The sequence below is a fragment of the Rhinopithecus roxellana genome, chromosome 13, assembly GCF_007565055.1.
Source record: "Rhinopithecus roxellana isolate Shanxi Qingling chromosome 13, ASM756505v1, whole genome shotgun sequence".
Classification (NCBI taxonomy): Eukaryota; Metazoa; Chordata; class Mammalia; order Primates; family Cercopithecidae; genus Rhinopithecus; species Rhinopithecus roxellana.
Window position 1 is genome coordinate 3,500,989 of NC_044561.1, and position 22,141 is coordinate 3,523,129.

The 22,141-nt window shown below is 54.1% G+C and overlaps 1 protein-coding gene across 1 annotated transcript; it reads right to left on the reverse strand.

Moving 5' to 3' along the window:
* Window positions 1–1,118: 1,118 nt before the first annotated feature.
* PMM1 (phosphomannomutase 1) lies at window positions 1,119–13,820 on the reverse strand. Its single transcript, XM_010375624.2, has 8 exons — window positions 13,638–13,820; window positions 9,699–9,816; window positions 8,178–8,254; window positions 7,931–8,022; window positions 7,608–7,707; window positions 3,492–3,567; window positions 2,488–2,603; window positions 1,119–2,120 (listed from the first exon to the last, which is right to left on the reverse strand). The coding sequence occupies exons 1-8, from the start codon at window positions 13,722–13,724 to the stop codon at window positions 1,998–2,000; spliced, it is 789 nt and encodes a 262-aa protein (XP_010373926.1). The 5' UTR covers window positions 13,725–13,820; the 3' UTR covers window positions 1,119–1,997.
* Window positions 13,821–22,141: the final 8,321 nt, after the last annotated feature.

Below are 22,141 nucleotides of genomic sequence, written 5' to 3' on the forward strand. Positions count from 1 at the left end.
TCAGCCGGTAAGACTGGCCCTGCGGCCCCCACGTCAAACCCTCTTCCCAAAGACCTGACAGACCAGCGGCTGAGGTGTGGCTCTTGCTTTTATCGTGTCCATCCCTGAAGATGTATGACTGTCGCTGTCACCTGGAATCCTTTTGGGGCCAAGATGTGTGTGCACTTGGGGTCATGGCCATTCACTCCCATACAGGGGTGAGGGTGGCCTGGCCTGGGAGGCCAGGAAGGAGGGCCCTGTCTGCCTCCACCTCTGGGCGCACCCCCTACCTACCACCCTCCCTTCTAGAGAGCACATCACCTGACTGGGGAGAAGTGGGGCCATGGTTCAAGGGAGGGCCGACCAGGGGTGGGACCCTTATGAAACCCAGTCTGTGAGTAAAACTGGGGGCTCAAATGCCCAGGATGAGGGGATCAGTGACTGTCTAGGAGGATCCCTGGCCTTGTAGGTGCCCCAAGACCCCAGGGTAGAGATCAGCCGGGATGCCTACATCGCAACCCTGCCCCCAGGGCCCATCACATAAAATCTGGGAGCCCAGAGCTGCTGAGGTATGCTGGTCAGCTCCCCTAAAATGGGCACGGCCCAGCCTGTCCCATGAGGAACAAAGGCCCCGGCCCCCTTGAGAGAGGGCTTGTTAGTGAGGGATGACTCCTGGGGGCCCCCAAGGCTCCCCTCCTGTAGGGAGGCCACCTTTTAAGGTACCACTATTAGTCAGGATGTGGTGGCATCAGCCCTGGGGCCACCTGGGTAGCAGGGGGTCAGCAGCTCTCCTCCCCACTCACAGGCTTTGCAGTGCCCATTTGGAATTCCTCCCAAGACCCCTGGCCACCCAGACCCCCCCATTCTTCCTAACACTGGCAATAAACCCTCAACTGTGACCCACCGTGGCCTAAAGCTGCCTCTGTGTCAGTGTCCCCAAGGAAGGGGCTGGGGGTGGACACACCAAACCAGCTCTTCTCTGGGGCTTCAATGGCCCCGTCCTCAACTGGATTAGGGACTTCCTTTGTGACCTGGGCCAAGTCCCTGCCCTCTCTGTGCTGTTTACTCATTGGCAAAGTAGTGGCTGTGACGGCATGTGACTAGGGCCAATTATCCAATCAGACACAACTGACACCTACTTTGTTCTGGGAAATTTAATACTGTGACAAAGTTCTCTAAAATAGGCACCTGTGCCACCACACCCCACCGTCCAGGGAATAGGCACCTGTGCCACCATACCCCACCATCCAGGGAATAGGCGCCTACATCACCACACTCCACCGTCCAGGGAATAGACGCCTACTGCCACCGTACCCCACCGTCCAAGGAATAGGCACCTGTGCCACCACACCCCACCGTCCAGGGAATAGACGCCTATGTCACCACACCCCACCGTCCAGTGAATAGGTGCCTACGCCACCGTACCCCACCGTCCAGGGAAAAGGCACCTATGCCACCACACCCCACCGTCCAGGGAATAGGTGCCTACGCCACCACACCCCACCGTCCAGGGAACAGGCACAGGTCCTGTGCCACCACACCCCACCGTCCAGGGAATAGGCGCCTGCGCCACCACCCCACCGTCCAGGGAATAGGCACAGGTCCTGCGCCACCACCCCACCGTCCAGGGAATAGGTGCCTACATCACCATACCCCACCATCCAGGACAGGCAGCCAGGACAGGCAGGCAGGGCAGGCTAGACCTCGTACTGACACTTGTGCACGCCTTCTCCTGGCGCAGAAACCTGTTCTGTACCGAAATACAAGCAGCAGCTGTGGCCTCGGCCTCCAGGTGGAGCATGGGGAACACTCTGGGCTCTGGGAGGACGGAGCCAGTGCCACTAGGAGCTGACTGGCTAGGGACGGTTGTCCACACAGACTCTGGCCCCATTTGGGTGGGCCTTGCAGCAGGCGTCCTGGGCCAGAGGAGGGGCCCTGGCATCTATCCAACACCAGGACCCCTCTTTAGGCCTAGGCCAAACTCTTCAGAAGCCACGACGCACAGATGTGGGCCCCAGTCACGCCTCATGGGCTGTCTCTGGGAAGAAAATCTCCCGGCATCGCTGCACTGTGTCCTGAGGAGACACCACGCTGTGGCCAACAGTCCGGGGGTCAGCAAAGATCTCAAAGTCGTTCCCACCCTGCACACAGAGGATGGGCAGAGGAGGCATAATTAGGCGGAGTCCCTCTCCACGTTGACTGCTACGGACCTGCCCCTCTCCTGCCCTGTCAGAACTGGCAGGAAGCCCACCTTCTCACTCCTGTCAGACCTGCCCTGACTTGCTGTGTGATGTAGAACAAGTGCCCAGCCCTCCGGGGGCCCCAGCCTTCCGATCTGTGTAACGGGGCTGGTGAGCAATGGTTGTTCTCCAGGAGCCCCCGCCAAGAGGTCTGTTGTGTTGCCCCGTGTTCTGGCCTTGACCTGGGTGATTTGTGTTGGAGAAGCCACCAGACCTAGCTTCTCGCTGTCCACTGTGTTGGGGGAAACCTGGGGTGGACCACACTCACAGGGCTGGTCTCGTTCCCAAAGAAGTGGATGGTGTCGAAGCTGTCCTGGTCCAGGCTATCCAGGCAGTAGCGCTTGTCCCAGCCCTCGGGGAAGACGTCAAAGCTGATCATGCCTCCTGTGGGCAGGGGTGGGGACTGTTATTCCCTGCTGGGAGGGGCAGACAAGGCTAACAGAAGGGCTGCTTGTTCATTCACTCATTCAGCAACCCTTGGGGATTGGGACACGGGGCAGGAACAGGACACGGGACAGACTTAGGATCCTCAAGGAAGTTATGACACAGGTTGGAGAACAAACAAGACTACAAAGTGGGTGGGGGAAGCTCATCCAGCCAGGGTGGTCAGGGGAGACCTCTGAGGAGGTGGCAATGAGCTGGGACCTGAGGCACAAAGTACAGCCCCTGAGACAGAGAACAAAGTACAGCCCCTGAGGCAGGGAAGAAGATGAGTGTCCCAGCAAGGGAGGAGGCTGGCAGAGGCAGGGCGAGGACGGGCAGGCCCTGGGCATCACGTGGAAAGGGAGGAAGAGCCTAGGGAGGGCTTTGGGCAGAGGCACACTATGACTCCAGCTCCAGCCTCTCCGGCCACTGGGGAACAGGTGAGGTGGCAGAGAGGAGCCCGGTTGCGTCAGGTCAGTTGGAGGCTGGGATAAGCTGCTGGCAGTGGAGGTGTGAGCACCAGTGGGATTCCAGACACAGGGCCCTGGGACTTCTAGGAGTTTGGACTTGGGAAGGGGCGGGGGAGAGCATTCAAGGGAGAGGCTCCGGTTTTTGGCCTGAGAAACTGGATGGGCATAGGGCATTTACCACTGAGGTGTGAGGTGGGGAAAACTGGGGGCCAGTAAACACTGAGCCCCTTTCTGCATCAGGCTCAGCCACCCCCTCTGCCCTGAGTGGGGGAGGGGCTCCTAAAGCTACTAGGGGCCACAGCCTGGTCTTGGGAAGGGCGGAAGTTTCGAGGAGGGGCCCTGTACCAGGCCTCCCAAGCCCTCTGCAGGGTGGACGTACCTCGGGAGAACCTCAGCCCTTTGCCAGCAAACTCTGTTTTCAGGGCTTCCACGAACTTCTCCCGGATCTTCTCTTTCTGCAGAGGGGAGGGGGCGGATGGCAGCTCAGAGAACCTGCTGTGTGCCAGGCCCCAGCTGGGCACACAGTCCACGTGAGCGTGCTGAGTCTTCTAGGTGGGTAGGATCCCCAACTGTGCGGATGAGGAAACTGAGGCTCAGAGAGGGGTCGTGCTTTGGTCAAGGTCACCTAGCCTTGGTGGCAGAGCCAGGGCCCAAATCCAGAAGGGATGGGGCTGCCAGTGATGCTGTGGGCTAGGTCTTCCGAAAGGGTCCTCAGAGGAGAGATACGAGGAGGAAGGGCGAGGAGACGGGGCAGTCTGGATCCCACATCAGTGTCCACCTCAGGGCAGGGCTCGATCCTGTTAGCTGTGCCCAGCTCAACAAAGCAAATACTCAGAAATGAGTGTGGGAGCTGAGAGCAGGGGAACTGTGAGGAGTTGGCTGTGGGCATTCAGAAAGGGCAGCAGGATGCCAGGCATGGCACAGCACCCACCGTGCAAAGACGTGGCTGGGCTGGGGGACTTGGTAGTGCCCAGGCTGGCTCCACCCCTCTGAGCAGGAACTCTGGCAGCAGCAAACATGGAGCAGGGGGACATTCCCCAGCCAGCCCCCAGCATCTCCATTTCAGAGGGCCACAAAGGGCAGTGGCTATGCCCAGCCTGAGGGACAACTAAACACCTAAACCAGCCAGCAGGACATTCAGTTGACAGATGGTCTCAAGACCAGGCTGGGAAGTCTGACCACATCCTGGGGGACCAAGAGGCACTGAAGATTTTGGAGCACAGGAGTGGGGTGGTTGGTATGACCCTGTAGTCAGAACTGGGTAGAACTGGGGTGGAAAGGCAGGCAGTGGTCAGCAGCATGGAGCCTGGAGAAGTGGCCCAGGGAGGATGTCAGATATAAAGCCAGACACCTCCCAGACTGAGATCTGAAGGCAGGTAGCCAGGCTTGGCTACTGTACTCCTCAGCTGTGTGACCATGGGCAAGTCACCTGACCTCTCTGAGCCTATTTCCTGAACTAAAGGATGGAGAAGTAATGAATGACCCCTGCCTGCTTCCCTCTCATGGAAAAGCAGAGATAAGGGATGTGAGCCCCCTGCCAGCCTTGGCCTGGCTTTCCAGCAGGTAGGTGGGCCCCAGGGAGGCCAGAGTCGCCACCAGCGGCCACTCTGTAGACCCAGGGCTACCGCTGAGAGTGTCCCAAGCTGTGAAGAAATGTTTCCCCATAGCCGAGGCTGTCTGCACCTCCTGTCTCTGGAGAACAAGGCTGGTCACTGGACAGCCCCACGTGCAAGGCCAGCCTCGGCAGGGACCGGCACTGTGACCTCGAGCTGGTTACTCACTCTCTGGCCTCAGTGTCCTCATCTACGGAAGGGAAGTACTCATCCCCACTTGAGGGTTCTGGAAGACAATCTGGGTCAAGCATTCACACCAGCTCTGGGCCGGGGCAGGGCACACGGATCAGGAAGGTTCATGCCCCTCCAGTGCCAGAAGGGGGCAAACAAGAGCCAAAAATACTTGAGAAGGTCCAGGGCTCGGGGTGGGGAGTTAGTGTGTGGCTCCCCAACCCCATGCCAGGCGTGGTCCCTGCGCCACCTCATCCAGTCCTCATGACAGGCCATGGGATGGGAACTATTACTCCCACCTTACACATAAGCAAACTGAGGCACACAGTAATAAAGCTGCTTTTCCAGGTTACGAGGCAAATGGGTAGAGCTGGGACTGGGAACCTGGGTGGACAGGAAGGGATCACCTCTCAGCACGTGTGTGTGGGGGAGTGGTTCTTTGCCAATGACCAATTGTAACTACTCCAACAAAAGAAGTCCCCGTGGCTGGGCACAGTGGCTCACGTCTGTAATCCTAGCACTTTGGGAGGCCAAGGTGGGCGGATCACTTGAGGCCAGGGTTTGAGACCAGCCTGAACATGGCAAAACCCTGTCCTTACTAAAAAATACAAAAATTAGGCCAGTGCAGTGGCTCATGCCTGTAATCCCAGCACTTTGGGAGGGTGAGGAGGGCGGATCACAAGGTTAAGAGATCAAGACCATCCTGGCCAGCATGGCGAAACCCTGTCTCTACTAAAAGTACAAAAATTAGCTGGGTGTGGTAGCTCACTGCCTGTAGTCCCAGCTACTCGGGAGGCTGAGACAGAAGAATTGCTTGAACCCAGGAGGCGGAGGTTGCAGTGAGCCGAGATTGTCCCACAGCACTCCAGTCTGGGTGACAGAGCGAGACTCTGTCTCCAAAAAGAAAAAAAGGGTATTTCTTTGCGAGGTGCAGTGGTTCACACCTATAATCCTGGTGCTTTGGGAGGCTGAGGCAGAAGGCCCACTTGAGGCTAGGAGTTCAAAACTGGCCTGGGAGACACAGTGAGATCCCATCCCTACAAAAAATTTTAAATTTTAAAAATTAGCCTGGCATGGAGGAATGCACCTGTGGTCCCAGCTACTCAGGAGGCTGAGGTGTGAGGATCGCTTGAGCCTGAGAGATTGAGGCCGCAGTGAGCTAGGACTGGATCACTGCACTCCAGGCTGGGCAACAGAGTTAAGACCCTATCTCAAAAACAACAATAATGACAAAAAGTATGCCGTGTGCCAGGCATAGGAGATCCAGAGGAGAACAAGCTGCAGAAATCCCTGCCCTGATGGAGCTTACAGTTCTGGGACAGGGACAGACAGTAATTCGGGTTTTAAAAGTAGATGGTGGAAGTTGTCCAAGGCTGCTTGGGGAGAAATAAGGTAGGGGAAGGAGCAGGAAGTGCAGCAGTGGATGCGATACTCTGGGAGGCCCCACTGGGAAAAGGACAGGAAAGGTGATTTGAAGGAGAGGAGGGACGAGCTGAGCCTGAGAGAAGTGCGCTCTGGCAGAGGCACAGCACTCTAGAATCAGCCAAGAGGCCATAGCTGGAGCAGAGGGCAGGGAGAGCCACCAAACAGGTCAGAGAATGACAGAACGACGCGGACGGACCAGCGTGGAAAGGTTTGGATGGGTGGATCACTCCATCGCCGAGAGGGAGGGAGGCGGTAGGGGAGAAAAGCAAAATGCACATCAAGGTTCAGCAGGGGCAGCACAGGCAGAGGTGAGAGGACCTTGGTGTGTTCCAGGAATAGAAAGTGGAACTTGAAGGGCACAGAGAGGAGACAAGGAGAGCCGGAGCCAGGCAGAACCCTCAGGGCTTGAGGCACCATAGCAGGGGGCCAGAACATCATCCAGCTGGCAACGAGGAGGCAAGGAAGGATTGTGAGGGAGCAGAGCTGGGGGATGAATGCGGCTGACGCATTTGAAAGGTTCTAATGGGCCGGGCACGGTTGCTCACGCCTGTAATCCCAGCACTTTCGGAGGCCCAGGCAGGTGGATCACCTTAGGTCAGGAGTTCAAGACCAGCCTGGGCAACGTGGTAAAACCCTGTCTCTACTAAAAAAGTACAAAATTAGCTGGGTGTGGTAGTGCACACCTGTAATCCCAGCTACTTGGGAGGCTGAGGCAGGAGAATCGCTTGAACACGGGAGGTGGGAGTTGCAGTGAGCCGAGATCATGCCACTGTACTCCAGGCTGGGTGACAGAATGAGACTCTTATCTCCCTCCCCCCACCAAAAAAAAAAAAGAAAGGTTCTCAGTGGCATCGCTGGAGAGCAGGCTGGCAGGGTTATGCAGCGGGTAGGGAGGGACAGAGAGGAAAGTTGGGGCAACCTGGGGCGGGGGAAAGCGGTAATCTAGAGTGGGGTCTCAGTTCTGCAGATGAACAGATTTGACACTGACTCGAGAGGCTGATGAAATAGGAGTTGTTGAACCCAATGTGGGTGGGAAGGAAATGATGTTCCCAGGTGTTGGCCTGGCTCAGTGGGTGGCTGCTGGTGCTGGTCACCTAGGAAGGGGGACCAGCAGTGTTGGAAAGATGCACGTGTGTCTACAACAATGGCACACGGTAGGTGCCTGAAAGGGTATCAGTTAAATCAGAACACATCCCCCCAGTCTATTTTACCAATGAGAAAATAAAGGCTCAGATAAATTGAGTGACTGAGGCCCTACAGGCCTAAGGTTGCATAGCTAGTGGTACCTTGTCCAGTTCGGAGAACTCGATCCTTTCCTCCAGGGTGCAGCTCCGGCCGATGGGCGAGATGTTCAGCATGCCATTCCGGAACTCGATGAAGGTTCCACTGGTAGTGAGGGAGGGCGGGGAGCCAGAGAGAACCAGAACGGCCCTGAATTCAAATCTAGCCCCACCTGGGACCCCAGCCTCCTAGGACTTCAAAGGGGAAAATAATCCACACTCCCCGCAAAAAATCAGGGGCCCAAGTATCTCCAGGCTCCCTCTAAGGGACCCACACTTCTCCTCCCTCAGGCCCCTAGGTTCTGGAGACCAGGCTGGTGGGACCTCACCGCTTCTTGGGCAGCCTGAGCAGGGCCATGTAGCTGAGGCAGAAGTTGATCAAGTCCTGCAGCAGCTCCTCCCCCAGGTGGTTCTGGATGGTCTGGCCGAGGAACACAGGGCTCTGAGCGTGGCCTAAGCTGCCTGACCCTGAGACAGGCACAGTGTCTCTCCCCCAGCCCAGGACAGAAGGCACCCTTGGACTGCTCCACTATGGAAAAGCGGGGTGCCCCTGGCTAAGCCCTGGGGGACACTGACCTGCTTGGAGAGCAGTCGTCCGTGCTTATACTGCACTGTCCCGTTCTCAGCAAACACATAATCAAACTTCTCAATGACTTCGGGGTCACATAGAGGACAGGAGGAAGAAAGACTGTGAGACCAGGTCTGTGACCCCACAGGCAAGTAAAGAGATAGGAAGCCCACACCCTTGGTTTCATATTCAAAGGCCATTTGTTCAATCTGAGGCTGCAACCTGCTTCTCCAGCCTTTCTCCCTCTGCAGTTTGGTTTTCTTCCAGAGAAGCCAGTCACACCTGTGGGCCTCTGCACACAGGCATCCATGCAGGTCCTTCTGTCAGGACCGCCCTTCTCTGGCTTCCCTGCCACTCATCCTCCCAGATCCAGCTTCCTCCTCTGGAAGCCATGCAGTACTCTCTGGCAGAGGGCATCATTTACACTCTGTGCTCCCCTGCCCCTCTGCAGATGAGCTTCCTTCTGCTCTACAGCTGCCATCGCACTGGGTTCTCAAGGCTGGCTGCATGGGAGAGTTGGAGGTTTCAGCTCTAGCTGCCAGGAGAAGCAGCTGGAGTGGGTGGGAGGTGGGAGGCACAGGGAGCACAGCCCAGAGGCTGTTGCGGGGTCTGGGTGGCACGTGGTTACCTAGACTATGAAGGCATGGTGGAGATGGAGACAGAGGGGACAGGGAGATATTTTGGGGTCTGCTGATGGAATAAACAAGAGGTGAGGAAAAGGAAAAATTCGAGGAAGTTTCTGGCTTGAGGAACTGGAGGCACCCACTTCGACTGGTCTGAGACCAGGAGCTCTGAGGTCCAATCAATTTTCTGGATAACTTCAGAGTCGTCCTCTGTTAAATGGGATGATCACGCCTACTCTAAAGTCTGATTGTTGGGATTAAATGCAATGGAATAACATTAACACATGATCATTTTTGACAAATGGTAGCCATCATTGGTTCTGCCCTTTTTTTTTTTTTTTTGGAAGCAGAGCCTCACTCTGTCACCCAGGCTGGAGTGTAGTGGCCCGATCTTGGCTCACTGCAACCTCCACCACCCAGGTTCAAGTGATTCTCCTGCCTCAGCCTCCTGAGTAGCTGGGATTGCAGGCACGTGCAACCACACTCAGCTAATTTTTTGTATTTTTAGTAGAGACGGGGTTTCACCATGTTGGCCAGGCTGGTCTTGAACTCCTGATCTCAAGTAATCCACCTGCCTCGGCCTCCCAAAGTGCTGGGATTATAGGCGTGAGCCACCATGCCGGCCAGTTCAGCCCATTTTAAAGATGAGGAAATCAAGACTTAGCAGGCAGAAATGAGAATGTAAACTGCATAAGGGCAGGTTTTGCTTGCTTTGTCCCAGCTATTTCTCTAGGGCCTGGCACAATCCCTGGCAATAGGAGGTGCTCAAGTGTTTGTCACATCAGTGAGGGAACTATCTGGCTGCTCTCTCTCTACTTCTGCCCCACAGAAGCAGGACCAGCTCTTTGAAGACGCCCAGGAATCTCTCAAATTCCCCACTCCCTCTACCCCCAGTCTCACTCTTACCTTCATCCCCGTCACCCAGCTGCTCAGCGATCTTAGAGTAGTCAGAGCCGCCCACCACACCGATCTGCACTCTACTTCGCAGCTTCTGCAGGAAGGCGGCCACCTCAGGGTCAATTTTCTATGGGGGGAGAGGGGAAGCATAGCATTCTGGCTTTCAGCATGTCTGGGATCTCCACTTAGCCCTCACTTAGTGCTCAGAACCCAGGGAGCCCACGTTCTAGCTGGATCTGAAGCAGTACAAAGCTCAGACACCAAAAATTAGACAGGTTGGGCACCATGGCTCAGGTCTGTAATCCCAACACTTTGAGAGGCCACGGCAGAAATATTGCTTGACCCAGGAGTTTGAGACTAGAGCCTAGGCAGCAAAGGGAGCTATCATCTCTATGAAAAAAAAAAAAAAATTTTTTTCTTGGAGATGAACTTTTGCTCTGTCGCCCAGGCTGGAGTGCAGTGGTGTGATCCCGGCTCACTGCAACCTCTGTCTCCCATGTTCAAGTGATTCTCCTGCCTCAGCCTCCTGAGTAGCCGAGACTACAGTTGCCCGACACCACACTCAGCTAATTTTTGTATTTTTAGTAAAGACGGGGTTTCGGCCGTGCGCGGTGGCTCAAGCCTGTAATCCCAGCACTTTGGGAGGCCAAGACGGGTGGATCCCGAGGTCAGGAGATCGAGATCATCCTGGCTAACACGGTGAAACCCCGTCTCTACTAAAAAATACAAAAAAACTAGCCGGGTGAGGTGGCGGGCACCTGTAGTCCCAGCTACTCCAGAGGCTGAGGCAGGAGAATGGCGTAAACCCGGGAGGCGGAGCTTGCAGTGAGCTGAGATCTGGCCACTGCACTCCAGCCCGGGTGACAGAGTGAGACTCCGTCTCAAAAAAAAAAAAAAAAAAAAAGACGGGGTTTCACCATGTTGGCCAGGGTGGTCTTGAACTCTTGACCTCAAGTGATCTGCCCCCCTCGGCCTCCCAAAGTGCTGGGATTACAGGCATGAGCCAGTGCGCCTGGTCTTTTTTTTTTTTTTCTGTGGTGGAGTCTGGCTCTGTCACCCAGGCTGAAGTACAGTGGTGTGAACTCGGCTCACTGAAACCTCTGCCCAGGCTGGAATAAGATGGCCCAATCTCAGCTCACTGCAACTTCTGCCTCCTGGGTTCAAGCGATTCTCCTGACAGGCACCTGCCACCAGGCTCAGCTAATTTTTTTATTTTTTTTATTTTTTTATTTTTAGTGGAGACAGGGTTTTGCCATGTTGGCCAGGTTGGTCTTGAACTCCTCACATCAGGTGATCCACCCGCCTGGGCCTCCCAAAGTGCTGGGATTACAGGCATGAACCACTGCGCCCAGCCCATGCCTGGATGATTTTTAAAAATTTTCGGTCGGGCGCGGTGGCTCATGCCTGTAATCCCAGCACTTTGGGAAGCCCAGGCGGGTGGATCACCTGAAGTCAGGAGTTCGAGATCTGCCCGGCCAACCTGGCAAAACCCTGTCTCTACTAAAAGTTAAAAAATTAGCTGCGCACAGTGGTAGGTGCTCGTAATCCCAGCTACTCAGGAGGCTGAGGCAAGAGAATCACTTGAACCTGGGAGGTTGAGGTTGCAGTGAGCCGACATCATGCCACCGCACTCTAGCCTGGGGGACAAGAACAAGACTTTGTCTCCAAAAAAAAAAAAAAATTAGCCAGGCATGGTGGCACTCGCCTGTAGTCCCAGCTACTCCAGAAGCTGAGGCGGGACAATCACTTGAGCCCAGGAGTTCGAGGCTGCAGTGAGCTGTGATGGCACCACTGCACTCCAGACTGGCTGACAAAGCGAGACCCTGTCTCTAACAACAACAAAATAGCATCACATTCAAGTTGATTCTTGAGGAGCCAAAGAACAACAACAAAAATAGCCCCACAAAACAATGTTTAATATTTGCTCTGGGCAAACAGATCCAGTTAAAGGCCTGGAGGGAAGCCACACCACAGTAACCACATTACCTTGGGGACGAGGGCCAGGCCTGGGACCCTGGTGTAGTCAGAGGGGACTTTACTTTTCTCTGTTATGTTTTCATTCTTTACCAGGAGAGTGTAATCATGAATATGTGTACAATTAAAAATTAACTTTCAAAAGGCACTAAACACACAGGCTGGCCCGGAGACAAATTAATAGGCTGTTCTTATTCAGGTTGTTATGTTTGTGGAACAAAAGATCAGAGGGAGGGGTCAGAACTGCGCCTAGGCCCTGCCACCTTTGTTCCAGTTCTTTTATTTATTTATTTGTTTGTTTGAGATGGAGTTTCACTCTTGTTGCCCAGGCTGGAGTGCAATGGCACAATCTTGGCTCACTGCAACCTCTACTCCTGGGTTCAATCGATTCTCCTGCCTCTGCCTCCTGAGTAGCTGGGACTACGGGCAGGCACATGCCACCATGCCCAGCTATTTTTTTTTTTTTTGGAGACAGAGTCTTGCTGTCGCCCAGGCTGGACTGCAATGGCACATTCTCGGTTCACTGCAACCTCTGTCTCTCTGGTTCAAGCGATTCTCCTGCCTCAGCCTCCTGAGCAGCTGGGATTACAGGTGCATGCCACCATGCCTGGCTAATTTTTTGTATTTTTAGTAGAGACGGGGTTTCACCATATTGGTCAGGCTGGTCTTGAACTCCTGACATTGTGATCTGTCCGCCTCAGCCTCCCAAAGTGCTGGGATTACAGGCATGAGTCACTGAACCCAGCCTCATTTTTGTATTTTTAGTAGAGACAGAGTTTCACCATGTTGGCCAGGCTGGTTTCGAATTCCTGACCTCAGGTGATCCGCCCACCTCGGCCTCCCAAAGTGCTGGGATTACAGGCGTCAGACACTGCAACCGGCCCACCTTCGCTCCAGTCCTGCCATCTTCCTCCCGGACCCACCCCTGCAGGAAGGCAGAGCGGGCTGGTCCTTCCTTGGGCCCCCAGGGCCCAAGCCAGGGTAATTTCACCACAGAGGATGGGGAGGGGCATTTGGGACCTAAGAGAGGAGGCTAAGACCTGGGTTCCCATCAGCCACTGCCCAGTGAAGCCCATCCCACTGTTCCCCCACGCTAGGAGACCTGTCGGTTGGTCTTTGAGGCCCCCAGACTGGAAGGTGGGTTACCCACAGGGAGGGCACGAATGAAACCTGCTTACTGATGCATCCAGCTGGTGAGGGGGCTTTTGGGGACTCACTCACAATGCAACCCAGTGGGAGAAAAACTGAGCAGAGGTAAGAGGCTCAACACAGCGAGTCTTTAGAAGAAAACCACACTTACCCTCACTATACTATGCCTCAGTGTCCTCACAGCAAACAGACTAGGCCTGAAGCCTCTCACCTATGGGTGGGTAGAGCCCATAAACGAATTCGAAAAGCAGCCCTCTCTGCCCCACGACTAGGGGTGGAAGGTAAAGTGGATGATAGGGCTTCAGAAACTAGACCCAGTCCCAGGCCTGCAAAGGTCGGGGTGGGAAGACTCTGAGACCCCCTGTCTCCCACCAGATGGTGACTGACACTTGGCTGCGTGCTTGTGTGCCTGGAACCCCGGTTCAGAAGCCAGCTCTGACTACTGGTGCGTCGTAGGGCTGAACTAGGGTGGGATCCCCAGCTCAGGAGGCTAGGGGCCTCCGGGAGCCAGGCCCTAGGGGCATGTGAAAGCATCTGGGGACGGAGGGAGCTAGGCCTCTGATCGCAGCCTCCTCCCTCCAGTACTGGATCCTACCCTAACACTCCCAAGCAGAACACAGGCAGGGACGCTGCGAGGGCAGTGACGTGGAGGGCCAGGTCCCCTCACTCCCGGTGGGTGGCCCCGGATGTCAGGGGGCCGGGTACTGCTGCATGCTACACTTGGTCCCGGTGTGTCCACGGTCACTCTCCTGCAGATCCCACACTCAGCCTCGGGGGTGTCCGCGTGACACTCCCGGCGGGAGCTTCCAAACTTCAGGGTCCTACCTGGCGAGCCGGCGTGAGCGTCCCGTCCACGTCAAACAGGCAGAGGACCCGCTCCTTCCTGCGGGCTCCCTGGGCGGTGACTGCCATGGCTGCAGCTCCACGCGCGGGGCGGAGTCTGGAAGATGCAGCCGCAGAAGCAGCGCAGGGATAAGATTCGACAGAGCGGGGTTTTAGGGGGCGGGGCCAGCAGACGCCTGATTGCGCCGAAGGGGCGTGGTCTCGGCGGACCGAAGCGGGGGCGGGGCCTGAGCTGATTCTGATTGCTCCTGGAAGAGGCGGGCGAGGCATAGGGCGGAGCGCAGCCCTCCAGGTTCGACTGGAGTCCTCCAAACAAGACGGAGGCGGGGCCTGAGCCTGGGCCCGGCAGGAAGTGAGAGGGTGAACCCGGAAGACAGGGGAGGGGCCAGAATTGGCGGGTTGATAGTGATTGCAACGGGCCAATTAAGGGGCTGGGTCGGGCGGGGCCTCCACCGTACTGTGTAGTCCCTGGTGGGCCAGGCGGGACTAAGAGAGCCGAGGTCGCTCTCCACTCTCACAAGATTTGTGGTCATCTCTTTGCCTTACAAATTTTGAGCTGTAGGAAATCTGAGCCGGGCGCGGTGGCTCATGCCTGTAATCTCAGCAGTTTGGGAGGCCGAGGCGGGCAGATCACCTGAGGTCGCGAGTTCGAGACCAACCTGACCAACATGGAGAAACCCCGTCTCTACTAAAAATACAAAATTAGCCCGGCTTGGTGGTGCATGCCTGTAATCCCAGCTACTCAGGAGGCTGAGGCAGGAGAATCGCTTGATTCCAAAGAAGCCAGAGGTTGCTTTGAGCCGGGAAGCAGAGGTGGCGGTGAGCCAAGATCGCGCCATTGCACTCCAGCCTGGGCAACAACAGTGAAACTCTGCCAAAAAAAAAAAAAAAAGGAAAGAAAGAGAGAGAGAGGGAGGGAGAGAAAGAAAAGAAAAGAAGAGGAGGGGAGGGGAGGGGAGGAGAGGAGAAAGAAAAGATCTCCTGAAGGCCTTTGTTCGGGCTTTGGACTTTGCCAAATTGCCTTCCCCAAGATCCAGCTCTCAGGGTCCACCTCCTTGGAGACCTTCCCAGATTCTTCCTTTTTTTTTTTTTTTTTTTTGAGACAGAGTCTCGCTCTGCCCAGGCTGGAGTGCAGTAGTGGGATCTCTGCTCACTGCAACTTCCACCTCCCAGGTTCAAGCGATTCTCATGCCTCAGCCTCCCGAGTAGCTGGGACTACAGGCGTGTGCCACCAGCCCAGCTAATTTTTGTATTTTTACTTATTTTTGTTTTATTTTATTTTTTTTTTTGAGACAGGACCTTACTTGTTTATTTATTTATTTATTTATTTTTGAGACTGGGTCTCACTCTGTTACCCAGGCTGGAGTGCAGTGGCACTATCTTGGCTCACTGCAACCTCTGCCTCCCGGGTTCAAGCGATTCTCCTGCCTCAGCCTCCCGAGTAGCTGAAACTATAGATGTGCCAACACACCCGGCTAATTTTTTTTTTTTTTTTTTTTTTCTGAGATGGAGTTTCGCTCTTATTGCCCAGGCTGGAGTGCAGTGGTGCAATTTCAGCTTACCACAACCTCTGCCTCCCGAGTAGCTGGGATTACAGGCATGCACTACCACGCCGGCTAATTTTATATTTTTAGTAGAGATGGCGTTTCATCATGTTAGCCAGGCTGGTCTCCAACTCCTGACCTCAGGTGATCTGCCCGCCTCAGCCTCCCAAAGTGCTGGGAATGCAAGCGTGAGTTACCGGGCCCAACCAACCTTCCCAGATTATATTCACAAGTATTTAACCATTGCATTGACTTTGGAGTCAGTTCCAGGTTGTCTTCCCGGCTCCACCACTATGGGACCTTGGACAAGTCACTTCACCTCTCAGAAGCTTTGTGTCTTCACCTATAAAATGGGATGAACACCACCTACTTTGTAGGGTTGTTTTTCACATGAAAATAAATAACAGGCCGGGCGCAGTGGCTCGCGCCTGTAATCCCAACACTTTGGGAGGCCGGGATGGGCGGATCACCTGCGGTCAGGAGTTTGAGACAAGCCTGGCCAACATGGGGAAACCCCACCTGTACTAAAAATACAAAAATTAGCCGGGCATGGTGGCAGGCGCCTGCAATCCCAGCTACTTGGGAGGCTGAGGCGGGAGAATTGCTTGAATGTGGAAGGCAGTGGTTGCAGTAAGCTGAGATGCCACTGCACTCCAGCCTGGGAGACAGAGCAAGACTCCACCTCATACAAACAAACTAACTAAATAAATAATAACTGTAGAGTTGGATGCGGTGGCTCACACCTGTAATTCTAGTACTTTGGGAGGCCAAGGTGGGTGGACTGTTTGAGCCCAGGCGGTCAAGATCAGCGTGGGCAACATGGCAAAACCCTGTCTCTACTAAAAATACAAAAAATTAGCCGGGCATGGTGATGGGCACCTGTGGTCCCAGCTATGCAAGAGGCTGAGGTAGGAGAATCACCTGAGCCCAGGAAGTTGAGGCTGCAATGAACCAGATATTCCCACTGCACTCCAGCTTTGGTGACAGGAGTGAGACCCTGTCTCAAGAGAAAAAAAAAAAAAAAAAGGTGCAGATCATATGAGCCGGCAATTCAACTTTTAGAAAACAGGAAAAGGAGGCCAGGCGCGGTGGCTCACGCCTGTAATCCCAGCACTTTGGGAGGCCGAGATGGGCAGATCACGAGGTCAGGAGATCGAGACCATCTGGCTAACATGGTGAAATCCCATCTCTACTAAAAATACAAAAAATTAGCCAGGCGTGGTGGCAGGCGCCTGTAGTCCCAGCTCCTTGGGAGGCTGAGGCAGGAGAATGACATGAACCCAGGAGGCAGAGCTTGCAGTGAGCCGAGATCCGGCTACTGCACTCCAGCCTGGGCGACAGATCGAGACTCTGTCTCAAAAAAAAAAAAAAAAAAAAGCAAGAAAATAGAAAAAGGAAAAATACATGGAATTGTTTAAATGAACTAAGACCCATCTAGAAGACGAAATGCTATGAAGCCATGAAAATCTGCATTGTTTGTGTGCGTGTGCATGGGTGTGTGTGTGTGAGAACAGGGTCTATCTTATCAAGGCTGCTCTCAAACTCCTGGCCTCAAATGGTCCTCACGACTCAGCCTCCCAGAGTGTTGGGATTACAGGCGTGACCCACCGCACCAGGCCCCTATACACAATTCTTGTTTTTCTGACTGGGTAGCTATGGTCTCCTGGAGAGATCACTGGAGTTGGAATCAGGAGAACTGCAGTTTGGTCCTGGCTAAGTATAAGGACTTGGACAGGTCACCTTTCCTCACTGGGCTTCAGTTTATTTCTAATGAGGATATAAACCCCACCTGATAGAACTATGACAGGTAAGATAGTAAGAACTGATGCTGGCCAGGCGCGGTGGCTCACGTCTGTAATCCCAGCACTTTGGCATGCCAAGGCAGCGGACCATGAGGTCAGGAGTTCAAGACCAGCCTAACTAACATGGTGAAACCCCGTCTCTACTAAAAATACAAAAATTAGCTGGGCGTGGTGGTACACGCTTGTAATCCCAGCCAGTCAGGTGGCTGAGGCAGGAGAATCACTTGAACCCAGAGGTTGCAGTGAGCCAAGATCACACCACTGCACACTCCAGCCTGGGCGACTGAGTGAGACTCTGTGTCAAAAAAAAAACAAAAAAAACAAAAAAAAACTGATGCTTATTAATCCTCTACTATGGGCTGACCACTATACAGGACACTTGACCAGGTTATCTTCACTTCCTGGCAGGAGTCTGCTATGAAGGTAAGACCCTGGGCTCTTCTGGGCCAGATGTGTGGCTGAAGTTTGGAGGTTAGTGACTTTCATGTTTGGTTTGGGTGTTTCACTTACTTTTCCCAACACATCTCTGAAGAGAGTACCCTTATACTCAATTTCCAGAGGTAGGTACTGACATCAGAGAGGTGCAGTGGCTTCCCTAGGGTCACACAGCACAGTCAAGATTCCTCCTCAATCCTGTCTTGCCAAAACCCAGGCTTTTCCCTGGCTCCTGGCTATTGGTAGGAAGCCATGTGTCAACATGTCCGAGTACTGGAGCTGTCAATGCTCTTTTTCTGTACCTGGTATGTGACTTGTTGTATATGGGTGCTCTAGGCCCAAGGGGCAGCCTCTGTGTAGTGGGGTTTACAGGCAGGCTGACAATTCCTGGAGCTCTCCTCCCACTAGTGACTTTGGGCAGATCCGTCCTACTCCCTGAGGTTGTCGTTCATTTACAAATGGGGTCAACACCCTCCTAAGGCTGTGTAGTTAAGAAGCCTAGGGCAGCAGGGGAGGTGTGCTGTGTGCTGAGGTTGGGGGAGACTGTGGATTTTGTTTGTTTGTTTTAGATCTGTTGCCCAGACTGCAGTGCAGTGGCAGCATCTCACGATCTCCGCTCAATCCAACCTCTGCCTCCCGGGTTCAAGCGATTCTCCTGCTTCAACCTCCCGAGTAGCTGGGGTTGCAGGTGCATACCACCACACCCAGCTGATTTTTGTATTTTTAGTAGAGATGGGGTTTCACCATGTTGGCCAGGCTGGTCTTGAACTCCTGACCTCAGGTGATCCGCCTGCCTCAGCCTCCCAAAGTGCTGGGATTACAGGCATGAGCCATCCTCACCTAGCCGTTTTTTTTTTTTTTTGTAAACTTTCACAATGCCTGCAGTGCTTACATTGTCTTCACAATAAACAAGTCCATAGAATCTAAACAAGCTGAAGGGTGCATGCTCAGATGGCTTTGTGGGAGGTGGAGGCTGTTGCTGGGTTGGCTCAGGCCCTCTGGGGCTCTCTCAGCCAAAGTCAATGGGGACAGATACAGCCCAGGCCACAGCACTGTTCCACCTGGGGGTGGGGAACAGGAGCTGCAGCCTGGCAGCTGGGGTCAGTGGTCTCTACAGGTCAGAGCTCAGCCCAGGACTGTAAGAACTTGGGCAAGTCTCTCTTCTGACCTCGCAAGCCAGGGGTGGAGAGCGGAGTCACACTGGGAGGGACTCAGAAAGGATCCAACACATAATTTGCATTCTCCAGATGAAGAAACTGAGGCCCAGAGAGGGGAAGGCCTTTGTTATGATCTCAAATGACAGGCCCTGCCCTGGGAGGTACTGGGCTGGCTGGTGGGAGTGTGCTGGAGGCACCCATGGGAACAAGGAGTCAGCTCTGGGAGGGGACAGGTCAGAGGACATGCTGGCATTGGACTTTAGCACTGAACAAGGGGTGGGGAAAGGAGATCCAGGTGGAGTAAAGGGTGAACCAAGGCCTGGAGGTGTGAAACCACCAGAAGTGACAGGGACTGGGACTGGCACTTGCGCCAGGGTGTGGGGTAGGACCAGGGTGTTCAAGGACAAGATTGAGAAGGGCCTTGATAAATGAGGACAAGGAGCTTGGCTCTTACCCCATGGGCTTGTAGGGGGCCACGCAGGGGCTGAGGGGCCAAGGGTACCCAAGACCAGCCTGGTGTTGGGCGTTGGGCAGTGGGCTGGGCCTGGTGTGCAGGGCCACATCGCCACCTGGTGTCCATCCCTCTCACTGCAGCGTGACCTTGCCTGGCTCTCCAACCTGGGAACCAGTGGGGCAGTCTCGTCCCAGACACTCTCTGCCTTCTTCAAGAGCAGCCAGGCTCTGCGGTCAAGGGCTCACATTCAGTGGTGTGCCAGGCCCCCGCTAGGCTCCTTGCCTGCCCTCTCAGCTACAGCCTGTCTGGGCATGAGGAGTCACAGACCCAGCCTAAAGCCAAGTTGAAACTAGAAGTGAACACTTTTTGATGAGGTCAGACACTCCTGATGGCTAGAGGAAGACTACAGAATTTGAAGTTATCAGACAAAGCCTTGAGCTGCACCAGCTGCAAGGTGAACTTGGGCAAGTGATATTCTCTCTGGGCTCTTCTCTCATCTTTATAAAACAGTGGTGAAATTCAGACATCCTTCCCTGTTATCGCTTCTCATCCACAGGCTCACAACCATGCAAAGGAGACACATCCAGACCCCGCAGAGTTAAGCTCCAAGGGACCCAAAAGCCTGGGGTCGCTTCATGTTGGATGCATGTGCAGACCTTATTCGGGCACTACACAAATGCAGCAGGCAGAAATGAGTTTATTGCATTAGAAAAAACACCAAAGAAAACCAGCAAACATCTCCGTCCTAGACAGTTATTAGTTTGACTCAAGGGCATAAAGAAAACCCAGATACTAGATTTACTTCTGGGAGGGGGTGATGGTCTCATCCCTCCTCCTTCCCTATCTCTTTAAACCAATGGACCTCTAGGGAGGTGTCCACTGTGCAATACAAGTACGTGACTCATTTCCCACTCTGCTTGCCTGTTCACATCCAGGAGGAGTTAGCCCGCCACAATGAGAATGCTTCTGAGGTGTTGGGACAGACAGAAATGTGAGGATGGGGGTGGGCAGTTGAAGCCTGAGCCTGAGTTTACACAGTTAGTGACACTGGGGCTCCCATCAGGGGAGGAAGAGCTTGCCTTGCCATGGAGCTCTGGGACAACTGCTCACTGATCCCTCAATCTCTCGCCACAAACCCTAGGGCACAGGCAATGGCACAAATGGCTGCTAGTATAAACTGGGATGCTGTTCAAGCAAATGAGTGACTCAAATTCTCTCAGGGGAGCTGCCCCTGGGCCTAAGGGTACCTGCTGGGAGAAGCAAACCAGCTGAAACTGGATCTGGGAGAGGAGAAAGAAAAAAAGGAGCTGTGATGCCCAGAACCCCCTGGATGGATGGGAGACCACAGGCAGAGGGGTCTGGAGCAGGAGCCTGGAAGGCAGAGCTTGGCAAGGCAAGCTAGAAAAGGGGACAACACTGGTGGGAAACAGAGCACTGGCCAAGACCAAGCTGCTACCCTCCCGGAAGAAACCCAGCCTGAGAAATTCTTTCTCTTTGGGCCCAGTTCTGCCAGTAAATCACCATTATACAACAGTCCCTGCTGGTTTCTGCTCTAATTTATTATTTCCATGCACATTGGCAAATCAGTGGGTCTTGAGAAGAGCTAAACTTTCACTCATTTGGCCTCTAATCTTCAAGTTCCCAAATGTCACTTGACATCCCAGCTGGTCATGCCCCTTGGTCAGGTCGCAGGCAAACACTAAGGCAGAATGACATCTCCTGTAGCTAAGACTCTGATGATGCCAACTGCTATGGCTAATGGCAGATAGCAGCAGATGGGGCCAGAAGTGAGTAGCAGCTTTTTGGAGAGGAAAGGCCCCTGCTGCAGGCCAGACTTCCAGGAAGAAGCAACATAATTTAAGTCCGCGAGGTGGCAGGAAGTTGTGGCAGAAGGGGCCCAACGATGTCAGAGCTGAGACTTGGGTACCTGGCAGCTCTGAGTGCCTTCTTCACACTCAGTTTCCCAATATCTAACTAATGGAGGTTCACATAAAGAGAGGGAATCTGAAAGTCTCTCTGGATTAGAGACTCCCAGACTGTTTCCTGCCTATAAACTCCTAGCAGCAAGTCATTAGGAAAATGCCCACTCGTGCCCCAACCTGCTTCCCTAAAGTCAGAATGACAATGGAAATAATCTGGCCGGGCGCGGTGGCTCAAGCCTGTAATCCCAGCACTTTGGGAGGCCGAGGCAGGTGGATCACGAGGTCAGGAGATTGAGACCATCCTGGCTAACACGGTGAAACCCCGTCTCTACTAAAAAATACAAAAAATTAGCCAGGCGTGGTGGTGGGTGCCTGTAGTCCCAGCTACTCGGAGGCTGAGGTGGGAGAATGGCATGAACCCGGGAAGCGGAGCTTGCAGTGAGCCGAGATCACGCCACTGCACTCCAGCCTGGGCGACAGAGCGAGACTCCGTCTCAAAAAAAAAAAAAAGAATGACAATGGAAATAATCTGTGCCTTCAAAACACATTTAGGATAAGGGAAAGTCCCTATCAGAAATGATTCTAAATTTTCTTGCCACCTTGATTCCACATCATTATTTTATTTTTTTGAGATGGAGTCCCACTCTGTCGCCCAGGCTGGAGTGCACTGGTACAATCTCGGCTCACTGCAATCTCCGCCTCCTGGGTTCAAGGGATTCTCCTGCCTCAGCCTCCCGAGTAGCTGGGTCTACAGGTATGTGTGACGGCGCCCGGCTAATTTTTGTATTTTTAGTAGAGACAGGGTTTCACCATGTTGGCCAGGCTGGTCTTGAACTCCTGACCTCAAGTGATCTGCCTGCCTCGGCCTCCCAAAGTGCTGGGATTACAGGCATGAGCCACCGTGCCCGGCCTCACATCATTATTCTTTCCACATCAAAGGTATTTTCCAGCCAGGTGCTGTGGCTCACGCCTGTAATCCCAGCACTTTGGGAGGCTGAGGGAAGTGGATTACCTGAGGTCAGGAGTTCAAGACCAGCCTGGCCAACATGGCGAAAGCTGTCTCTACTGAAAATACAAAAATTAGCCTGGTGTGGTGGCACACACCTATAATCCCAGCTACTCGGGAGGCTGAGGCAGGAGAACCGCTTGAACCCGGGAGGTGGAGGTTGCAG